This window comes from Neolamprologus multifasciatus, chromosome 8, assembly GCF_963576455.1.
Source record: "Neolamprologus multifasciatus chromosome 8, fNeoMul1.2, whole genome shotgun sequence".
Classification (NCBI taxonomy): Eukaryota; Metazoa; Chordata; class Actinopteri; order Cichliformes; family Cichlidae; genus Neolamprologus; species Neolamprologus multifasciatus.
The window spans coordinates 20,582,795-20,594,264 of NC_140446.1; the positions used below are offsets into that span (position 1 = coordinate 20,582,795).

At 43.5% G+C, this 11,470-nt stretch overlaps 1 protein-coding gene across 2 annotated transcripts; it reads right to left on the reverse strand.

The window, feature by feature from the left end:
• Positions 1 to 4,972: 4,972 nt before the first annotated feature.
• Positions 4,973 to 9,098, reverse strand: foxj1b (forkhead box J1b). 2 transcript variants are annotated; one of them, XM_085170404.1, is made up of 3 exons: positions 8,498 to 9,098; positions 7,662 to 8,324; positions 4,973 to 6,993 (listed from the first exon to the last, which is right to left on the reverse strand). In XM_085170404.1, exons 2-3 carry the CDS (start codon positions 8,250 to 8,252, stop codon positions 6,079 to 6,081), a joined length of 1,506 nt encoding a protein of 501 aa, XP_085026530.1. In that variant the 5' UTR covers positions 8,253 to 8,324; positions 8,498 to 9,098; the 3' UTR covers positions 4,973 to 6,078. The 2 variants fall into 2 exon arrangements, with proteins under 2 accessions (XP_085026530.1, XP_085026531.1); XM_085170405.1 differs by lacking the exon at positions 8,498 to 9,098 and having other exon boundaries at positions 7,662 to 8,479.
• Positions 9,099 to 11,470: the final 2,372 nt, after the last annotated feature.

The following is an 11,470-nucleotide window of genomic DNA, read 5'->3' on the forward strand; positions in this document are numbered from 1 at the left end:
TTCAGCAGGTCCGCATGCTGGGCAGTCCCAGCCTCTCATCCTCCACGCTGAATAGAACCACGGGGCTCTGGCTCCACAGAGATAGTGTTATCTGGGCCACCACGGGGCTCCAATCGCAGCCGTGTACACACACTCCCAGCGGGCAGCACACACATCACCAGGAGCGCAGACAAAGAAGCCCGTGGACCAACACAAACATTGCAGGCGTATAATGTAACGACACACACCGACATGTGCACAGGGTCGCAGACAAACAGAGCCAAATGTGAATTCACACATTTGCACACACACACACATAGGATTGAGCACAATGGATGGCTTTTTCCACTTCACTGTGAAAGTGACACTGATCTTTCCCCTCCTGCTTTCAGGCGGAGATTTTATTGGTATAAACTTGCCTTCGACTCTCATAGTAGCTGCATGTCAATCAGCTGAGGTGATTTTCTCAAATGCGGGGTGGTCACCGGTCACACGCCTCAGCCTTAAATCTGGCCGTAGTCCCTGCTGTTTTAAGGAATCTGAGTTATTCCACCCATTCCTGGAGATCTCCACACATGACCTGTCGCTATTGGGAGCCGTGAGCCAGAGGGATGGAGTTAAGCCCGTTTTCGCCTTTTACTCCAGCAATTTCAATTAAAAAGAGATTTGAGGTGGAAAAGCACATTTTCATACAGGGCATTCAAACAAAATCCTGGAAAAGGTTGAGATGAGATGTGGAGCTAAGTTATGAGGGCTTTTTCTAACTGCTACAGACACATCTCTTTCTGGGGAGAATGGGCTGTGTAGTTTTCAACAGGCTTGACTTTATAAATGTGATGCTCCTACTGTCTCCTTCTGTAGTTCTTATTTTCATAACACTGTTGCCACTATACAATAATATATATCATATATAATACAAATCCCATAAAATAGATGCATATTGATTTGAAGATATACATGCATATCTAGGAATTTTAACATGAGGATTTCTTAATTGTGTGTGCACAAAATTGCACATTAGAATGCTGTGTAACAGTACAATGTATTTAATTTCCATAATCATTTGGAGTTGACAAAAGTGTTGATTAGAGAATTGTTGTTTGTCCTCTCTTTACACTAATTTGACCCTGAAACCCACAATCAACACATTTAATTAGCTGCAAAGACTGTGAACTTGCCACAAACACAGATGCAATCACTGTACTTTGCATAGCATGCCAGTGACTTATCGTTTTTAAACCTTTTGAGCTCTTATGCATTGAGAGTCCTCAAAGTTGTCCAACACCTACAGATCATTCCTAATTTCAGGCCTCCAGGGTTTGAAAAACGTAGCCTCATCAGTACTATTTTTTAAATGCATTTATAAAGCGTCTAAACGCTGACTCCAGATCAGCTAAATTCTCATCTTGTTTCACTAGCAGGTTAATTTCTTTTTCACTTGGCCCAATACTTGATTTATATTTAGCATGCTTTGCTCAGTGTATCATGTTAAGCAGTCATTATGGCTATATTAGCAATCCCAAGTTAGCATGTAGCCCAGGTCAAATGCTAACGCATGCTTTTAGCACAAGACACCCAGTTTTAACTTCAAAGTCTAAGCAAAATCAGAAGAAGCCTTAAAGTCTCTACTTTATGGAATAAAAACAAAAAGGTTATAAAGGATGAATCGATTATATCTGTTCACAGCATGAGGTTTCTTTATTTTTAGCAATAAAACTGATCCATAAGCATCTACCTAACCTGTATCTTGACTTAAATAAGAGCTAAGTATTCTTTGCGCTGAGATGATCAAACATCTGCACCATCAGACAGCAGCAGGATCTATACGAGCGTCTCCTTTAGAACTGAAGTAGTCGTTTCTTTATTAAAGTGGGCATTATGCAATCCTCTACAGAGCAGAGCTGTTCAGTAGAGACTCCAGAGCTCTGGGTTGGCTTATTTCCCAGTTAACCACATTTTAATGGGTATCCATACAGGAAGTGATTCGCAGCAACATGGCAGCTCGAGACCACAGACTGTCAATGACATTTAACTGCTGGCAATTTGAAGAGCGCTTGTCCTGTGTTAAAGTTTTCTCATCTTTGAGGAAAGCAATTGAAGTGACTGCCACAATGACAGGGAGCGATACTGCTGATTGACATCTGACAGGGTGATAGATACATTTGAGGGTTACCTGGGCAACTGGATTATGGAAATTCTACCAGTGACAGACCAGCAACAAGAAATATGCTGTGGACACGCTGTGGCTGTGGAACTTAAGAAGAATGGGTGGCTGTAGGTGATGGTAATTCCTCCAACCTCATCAGCACCAGCACTGGATTATATTCTAATGGTGAAATTTTTAATACCACAGCTGTTCCAGTATGTTGCTTATACTGCAAAGAACACACTGCTAAGCCTTATTCATAGACCCTTACTGTGCAATTAAAGGGAATGCGTAACATAGAATAAGACAGGAAGATAATATGCAGACGTTCATGCACTCAAAGGCCAATCACATGGTAGGAACTCAATAAGTTTAGGCACGTACACATGGTCAAGAATCAGAATGATAAACAAAGGTGATTTAAGTGACTTTGAATGTGACTTGGTTGTTGGTGTCAGCTGATCAACCATCTCTAGGATTTACACAGGATGGTCCAAAAAAGTGTAAATGTCCGGCAGTTCTGTGTGCAAAAATGCCTTATTGATGCCAGAGGTCAAAGGGAAATGGAAAGCTTCAAGCTGACAGTAAGGCAGCAGTAACTCAAATAACCACTTGCTACAAATAGAGTAGGCGGAAGAACATTTCCAAACATGTCAAACCTTGAAAGCAGATGGGCTACACTTTCTGTCAGCTAAGATCAGGAAACTTGGGCTACAATTAGAACTGGCTCACCAAAACTGGACACCAGATGATTGGAAATTATGTTACCTGATCTGATGAGTCGATTATGGTAGATTGAAAATATGGTGTAAACAACATGAAAGCATGGATCTCTCCTACCTTGTATCAGTGGTTCAGACTGGTGGCGGTAGTGCAGTGCTGTGGGAGCTTATTTTCTTGGCACACGTTAGGCCTCTTAGTACTAACTTGTAAATGCTGCAACCTAACTGAATATTGTTGTTGACCATGTCCATTGCTTTATGACCTCAGACTGGTTCTTTGAACTTGACAAAGAGTTCACTGTACTCAAATGTCCTCCACAGTCAGCAGATCTCAATCCATTAGAGCACCTTTGGAATGTGGTGGAACTTATGTCAATGAGGAATAAAACCTCTGAGAAATGTTTCCAGCACCTTGTTCAATCGATGAACAATTAAAACAGTTCTGAAGGCAAAGGGGGGCAACCAGGGACTAGCAAGGTGCTTCTCTGCAGTGAGTGCAATGATATAAACATGCTTATTATATTTATGGGGATGTTATAATAGTTTTTGTTCATAAAACTGATCATTTCCCACTTTATGACCAAACATATAAGCTATTTTTTTTGGTCTGTTTGGGTTGCTTTGCATTTCAATAACATGACCAATAGTTCCTAGATTGTAAGATAGAGCTTGACCCCTGTTCATCCAATGACCACACTGCGGATTTTGGCTTGATTGTTGCATAATGAAAAAACGCAAGCAAAGACTCAAAACTAAATGCAAAACATGGTCAGCTTCATGGGTTACTGGCAGCTGCCTCCCAGAAGGTTTTGCTATGATATTGTTATTAATTTATATCCTCTTCAACCTCATTTAGAGTTAAAACCGCAGTGCCGTTAGCTACTCAGCAAAATGAATATTATGTGAAAAAAGGTTGTGCCGGTCTAAAGGTAGAATGAGCTATTGTCTTATGTTTGCTGTACAGGTGTTCATGCTATTATATCTACCTGGGTATGTTTCAAATGCCAGGCAAGTGCAGGCCTGTCTGGACTGATTAATGATAAACCCTGATAGACCTTTTATCTGTTGATTGCACACACACACACGCACACGCACACACACACACACACACACACACACACACACACACCTCTAACTGAAACAATAATCCTGACCACCCTGCTATGTTGCTCACCGCCACGTGTTGGTGTTTTAAGATATTTCAAGTAAAGGATGATTTCTTTAATTGACACCATTTATTGCATTAAGGCATGATTGCATTTTCAAACAGCTTAAAAAAGGTACAAATGAAATAACATGGTAAGATTAAAGAGGTCATGTCACCCACCATAATGATACAATAAGAAAGTCTGGCCATTAACTGATGAATTTATGCATCTGTCCCTAAACCCTCCTCCAAGATTTCTGATCGGATTTCTTTTAAACAAACCTCACAAATGAAAAAAAAGTAAAACCTACACTAATATAATCAATAAGGTCAAAAGAATCCATCACCCTGTGATCGAAAACAGAACTCTGAGAAAACTCCAAGTTAGCTACAAATCCTCTCACACAAGATCCATGTGCTGTGAGGGCACAACAGAGACGAGACACTTGGGAAAAATTCAGAAGTACAGCGAGTCCATGGGCCTCTATCATCAGGCTAAAGACTGATTTTAAAATCGTCAGCACAATGTGCTCGTTCCCACCTGATTTAAAAAGAAAAAGAAAAAAGTACATTAGAAAGCAAACACCAGCGTTCTAACAATGCCAGTGACACTGATGTTATTAAATCTGCTCCCTAAAACAATCTCAGCTGCAACTATGCCAAATGTGGCGCAACAGAACTGAAGCACAACAAATGCTACATCCATTTTAATCCTGGTGGTAGGCGGCCTCTTCACCGTATGTGCTTGGCAGCCTTTCAAAAATGGCGGCTTGGCTGCTTTTTAATAACAGAGACGGCCCGGTAGTGGTGGGAAGGGTTAATCGTCACAGAAACTCCAATAAGCTGTATATCAACAAATTTGGCGGAATATTGGTTTATAAAAAAATCCCTACATATATATATATATATATATATATATATATATATATATATATATATATATATATATATATATATATATATATATATGAAGGAAAAGAGAGAACAACAAACAAACGCTTGACAGTTTGAATTATTGCAGTGTCGAGTTCATTTGCAACACATGTGCATTGTTTTAATCATGTGGTCAGTAAATGTTCGAAAGTATGACTTTAATACCGTAAAAAATGAACCTAAACATCTTGAACATAAGCTGTCTTTCTTTCCTAAAAACTGCTGCCTATCAAAGTGCATAATGTTCCATTTCATGACCCACCATCTGCTCCGGTTTTAGCATTGCAATACATAACTGTAGACAAATGGCAAATGATCTTGCCTAGCTTCATGCTATATACTTGTATATCTATATGTATATATAGATATATATATATTAAATTGACTATATAACAGCATCTTAAATGAATGAGTTCTAATCTCTTACAATGATATATTTTTTTCCTTCTGTCTCCATTTTTGCTCCTTCATCCTACATTATCACACAACATGAACAATTGAGATGAATGGCTGATTTCACTGCATGTTAGTTAAAAAAAGAGTTAATGCTAATGTAGCACAATAGAATCCAGTATGTCAGTCCTGTAGTGACAGTGCTTTCTCAATAAGCTCAGAGGGACGAGAAGCTGCAGTCCGGCCGGGTTCAACGCTCATCCTTGTATTCAACCTCCACCAAATCCAATTTAAAGGGTGAGCATTTGTCTCTTCTTCATCATTCTTCCTCCTTCTATTCCTTCTATGCTGTGAAATGAGTACATCTGAAAATTGAATTTGGTACATAAAAGTCTTTCTGTTCTTTTTGTCACTTCTCTTATTGTTTGAGTATCAGTGCTGCGTCGTGCTGCACGCTGCTCCCTGTAAACTGACAGGGAAGACAATGGAAGTCTATGCCAGGTCATGATCAATAATCATCCAACAAGCTTTAAAGTCTTTTTAAGGGAAGAAAAAGTGACAAATTAAAAATGCAGAGTGCACTGCAGTAGAACTGAGGGGTGGGATATGATTGTAAAATGGGGCTGTAGCTCTAACTTTTATCCTTAAAGATAATACAGACCACATGGACCAGCAATCAGAGAAGTCACTGAATGTAAAAAAACAAACAAAAAAACACCAAAATATCAAATAGAAGTCAGTGTGGTTAGGGTCAAAGGTCACAGGTAGCTCTCCACTCGTTCCCATGGCTGCATCTCTGTGAAGAAGCCCTCGCACAGGCTGAAGCCCTGATCCAGAGTCAGAGGAATAGCCTGTGCCTCCTCTTTTATCTCCTCCCATGTTTGCAGCATCGGTTCTTCTGGCTGCTCCGGGAAGAGGATGGAGGGCTCGTCGAAATGCTGCAGCTGCAGCTGCAGCTGATGGTGGTGGTGGTGTTGGTGGTGGCTCTGGAGCAAGCGATCTGGGTCCAGCTGCTGCTGCTGTGGCTGCAGATGTGCGTGAGGCACGTGGAGCTCTCCCATGCTGACCGTACACTCCATGGAAGCAGCACTTAGGTCCATGTAGCCGTAGGATTGGTGATGGAGGCTCATGTGCTGGCTCTGACCCATAACGTCCACTCCTCCACACCATCTCCCCTGCCTGCCCGGCCCAGCGAGCTCCATCTCGCAGCCCAGGGAGCTCAGCGCCGTGTTGATGTCCAGATCTTCGAAGGTGCTGCAGCTACCGCCGAGGACGTCGTCAAACACGGAGGACAGGTCAAAGTCCCCTCTCAGGACGTCTGTCTTGTTGGCCTCTGTGGCTAGCAGAGGGGACTCCGTGGCCCTCATAACCTTACTGTTGCTGGTTTTTGAGGGCAGGTGCTTCCGTTTGCCTCCCGCGCCCTGGTAGGGGCAGCCGTTTTGGCTGGCTCGGTAACTCTGAACTAGTTTGCTCTGCCTGTGGGCACCGCTGTTGGTTCCGCTGCCGCTGCTGTAGTGGTTGGCAGACATCCTCCTGCGCTTGAAGATGCCATTGACAAACATGTCAGCATACTGAGGATCAATCTGCCAGAAGCCTCCCTTTCCTGGCTCGTCCTTCTGTCTGGGGACCTTCTTGAAACACTTGTTGAGGGACAGGTTGTGACGAATCGAGTTCTGTAACACACACACAGGAACACAACGTGATTTAGCGTGGACCCCACCGGCTTTGAGCAAATTTAAGTCAGTCATGCAAAAAAAACTGAATATGCCACTTTGAGAGGGAGATGGGCAGGTGGGTGTTGGGGAGGTGGGGCGGTGGGGGTGGGCATTGTTGTTGTTTGTATGGGGAAGCAAATGTACCTAATGAGGCTTTCTAGTAACAGGCAGCTCTGTGCATTTCAAACATGATCAGCTGTGCTTAGCTGCCATCTCTCTCAGGAGCCCTCATTAACACGCACACACACACACAGATTGGAGTGCTTTCTCCACCCCATCACCGTTCCCTTCAGACAAAAACCCTGCGAAGAGCACTGTCTAGGAGGATGGAAATTTCAGATGGATTAAAAACACTTGTCATGGAACTCATCAAAGGCAGAAATGGGACACTAATCCTGCAAAGAGACAGAGAAGGGGGGGTGGGCAGGTCTGAGGTTTTCAATTATTATAATTTAAGTTCCCCCCCACACACACTGATAAAAGAAAGGCCTCATCTGATCTCCTGTGGCCTGAATATGCCGTGTATGGTGGTGACACTGAAGTCAAATTGCTGGCCCTTCTCTCCCTCACTCCACCATTTAGCAGATTCATAAATAATAGAAGAAGAGTTATCCGGTCTCTGTTACCTGCCAGCTGGGCTCCGCGTGTCTGTAGTAGCAGAAATTCTCCGTGATCCAGTTATAAATGGTGGACAAAGTCACTTTGGGCTGCTTGCTGGCCTGCATGGCCATGCAGATGAGAGAGGCGTAGGAATAGGGCGGCTTGACTTTGGGGTTGGTTTTGTAGTCGATCTCCACCGGCGGGCTCGGCTGAATCGGGATCTGCGGGTAGGCGGGCGTGGGGTGCGCGCCGCAGGCAAACCGCGGAGCCGCCGCGGTGGAGTCGCTGCCAGAGGTGACGGGGCTCCCGAGGTACAGAGGCATCCCGGTTGCGGCGGTGTCCCCGGCTGGGGGGCTGGAAGGAGAGTCGGTGCCCGGTCCGGGAAAGGCGAGGCGTTTGATGAAGAGGTGCTGCTGCGAGGACGGACACTCGAGTCCCGCGCCGCTGGGACGCTCCGGGTCTGCGCTGAGGATGGAGAAATTCTGGAGCCAGTGGAGGCTGGTGAGGCTGTCGTCAAGGAGGGTAGACTCAGACCCAGAGACGTGATCCTCCGGGTAAGCCGCCAGCCATCTCTCCTTAAACTTGTTGGCGATGTCGGGGCTCGTCAACACCGGCATCCTGGCTTTGTACACGCGGCAGAGGCTGAAGACTGTCAGAGGCTCCTTAAAACTGGCATTTAAAGTTCAGCGCTGTCTCAAGGCGAGAGGAAAAGTAAAGGAAAAGAGCGCAAACACGGTCAGATAAACGGATCAAACCGTGCCTCGCGTAAAGGTGTCGAATGGATAATCAGCAATTAGATATTTGCGAGCATAACACTCAGAATGCGATTAATAAATGTGCTAAAGATGCCCGTTTGACCTACCTGCGACGTAATCTCGCTGGAGGAGATGCTCCGTGTGTGCACCTGTTGCAGTGAGTCCCTGCCTCTCCTCTCAAAGGACTCAGCGGCGCATCCACTCTCTGCGCAACAAGTGCGGCGGGGAGGGTGGGGGCGAAGAGCATCCAGCAGCTGAGGCAAGCTCACATGGAGGCAAAAAAACAAAACATACAGAAGAGAGGCGGCACTTAGGACAGATCCATGCTACCGATTCGACCGCTCGGCACTACTGGAGTGTCCGTGGGAGGTCAAAGACGTGAGGAGGTGCAGAGGTTGTGAAATAAGTCTCCGGAAAATCTCCAGGGACTGCTCACTATCCCTTTAAATGCGCTCTCTGGGAGAGATTTCTGATTGGTTGGCTGTATATCATGGCTTCTCGCCTTTACTTCAGGTCTCTCCCTCTCCCTCTAAAGACTGCCCCAGCAATGACTGTCAGGACACGAGTGGGGTTGGTGCACGCAGGCTGCGGTGCAATAAGGTCAGTTTAGTGGTTTCCTGTTTGTCTTTATTCTAGGAAGCAGGCTAAAACTGTGACACCCCCACCCCCACCTCCTGCGCGCGCCTCACACACAGCATCCCCGCCGGCGCTGAAAGAGGCGCGCCACAGGTCCCGCGCGCAGTTTGCACCTGCAAAGAAAGCAGCAGTTAACTGATAAGCTCACGCTTCACGTAGCTTTTTAAATTACAGCTGATACTGTGGTGCTGTCAAGTTTGAAAAGGACACTGTTTAATTGAATCTGGCTTTAACCTGATGTGTGTTACTGGAAATGTTGATATTGATCAACATGTCGAGTAAATACAGAGCCAATATTGCAATACAGATACCGATACTTCTAACCTAGGATGGCAGCTTACGTACGGGAGAGCGGTGCTGCATGACTTGCCAGATGAATCATCATCAGTTTTTCAAATTCTGAACACATTTTAAGCACCATTAAATGACTGTGAGTTTTACTTTCCACAATAATTTGTTAATACAACAAAACACACCTTTTAGCTCTTCGTGTATTTTGAAACTAGGTTTTTTGGATATCTAAAATGTAAATATAGAAGCAGTTTGGGTCAGCTTCTGTTGTTTAATTGTGATATGGACTATAAATCAAATAGATATTACAGTATAAAAAGGATCAGACATTTCTCATAGTGCATGTTTGAGGTATACTTTTTCAAACCTTCCCCCAAGAAAAAGAAAAAAATGTTTTATTTAACGCAGTTCAGTGGGCTGCATATTGAATTTAGTGGATAGAAACAAGGTATCATGCTAGTATTGATCCAATATTAATATCCATACTATTGATATGTGTATCTGTCAACTGCCACTGTTTGTTTTCTGGTGTTCTGCTCAGTGATGCATCACCACAGGTTCAGGGTATTCACTGGACTCTCATCAGACAGAAAAAAAATGAATGGATGGTTGTTTTTCTGCAGGTTTTGTTTTGCCCTCCAGGGAGTTTAAAATTATTTCAAAAAGGTTCTGCAAAATATGCACAAAATATTTTTAATACTTTAATCAAGTGGCAGTATAAACCTAGATATGTAAAGCCTAAAGTGATATTCATTGATTACTGTATCATTTTATGCATGCATATGTTTAAAGTAAGGTGCATAGAGCTTTGCACACACTGTGAATATTTTAAAATATGTGTGTGTGTGCTGTAGTCATATTCTGCGCAGGTTAAAAAACATTACAGACCAATGTTTTTCAACTGTATGCAGAAGAGCATATTTGAATCATGAGGAAGCACTGCCTCCCCGTGGACCAATTCTGCATTGCATCTACAAACCAAATACAGGTAGAATGAAAGGAAGAAAGAAAGCACTGATCACTTTCTGTTGGGGTACACTTTTCTCCCCCTTTTTTATTGTCACAGGCTCACGGAGTATCATGCAAAACTGTTTTGCAAAATGTGTGAAAGACTGGGACAGGGTTGGCAACGTATCTTCTTCTTGAAACATTGGATGCGAGTACCTGGGAATGTGAGGGGAAAAAAACTGTAATTAAACCTTGCATATTGCATCATTAATGGCATATTGCATGATTAATGGTCAACAGAGGCAATTTTACCACTGCTGTGGCCTGCATGCATTAATGATTTTCCTTAAATCCTGGGAATATTTTCAACAGTATGCAAAGCCAGCTAAATCTCTTCCTCCTCCTCCTCTGACTTACTTTAGCAACACATCTGCGTGAAGCTTGAACATTTGGAGTCCAGAGGCCGACAAGAGCTAGCTTTTCATCGCACTGCACCAGCAAGTCCTTCAGGCTCTACAAAGCTTGTAGAGCCTGCGCATGTAGGCCAGGTGTCACATCCCTTCAAGGAAGCCTGATTTCTATAATGTTTCAGGTTTATTTAGGATCTTGACAAAGGGCTTGCTGGTGAGACAGGCAAATGTTTGTACAGCTGTCCTTATTGTTGCCAGGATTCCCACTGTCCCTCAGCAGAACCAAAGCACACATCTCAAGGGCTGAAAGAGATGCAGAAGACTGGTAGTAATTCCCTGAACTGAAATCCCCCACTGTGACTCAACAACCTAACATGACCAACATTAGACTTTTGTTTTTAACACTGCAGGTCTTCCTGTATCCTTAAAGAGGACCTGTTGTCCTTCTTCTTATGTCCTGTAGTAGTATGGAACATAAGTCTACATATACAATGATGGAGGCTCATATTAAACATGGCTAAAGTTTTAAATAGTCAGTAATAGTCAGTTTTCTACCCATTTAATCTATGCCATGCTAAAACTTCCAGTTTCAGACAGTGGTCAGACAGAAGTGCTGCATCACTGCATTTTCATGTGTGAATCACACAAACAATCTAAGGATAAAAATATTTAGAAATGATAACAAAGGATTTCAGTACTGCAGCTGTACTTTAACTTCAGTTTCTTTTTTTTTAAACTTCCTTTGACCAGCAGGTGTCTCTGTTTCCACTCTTTGCTCCATCAAACAGCCACAGC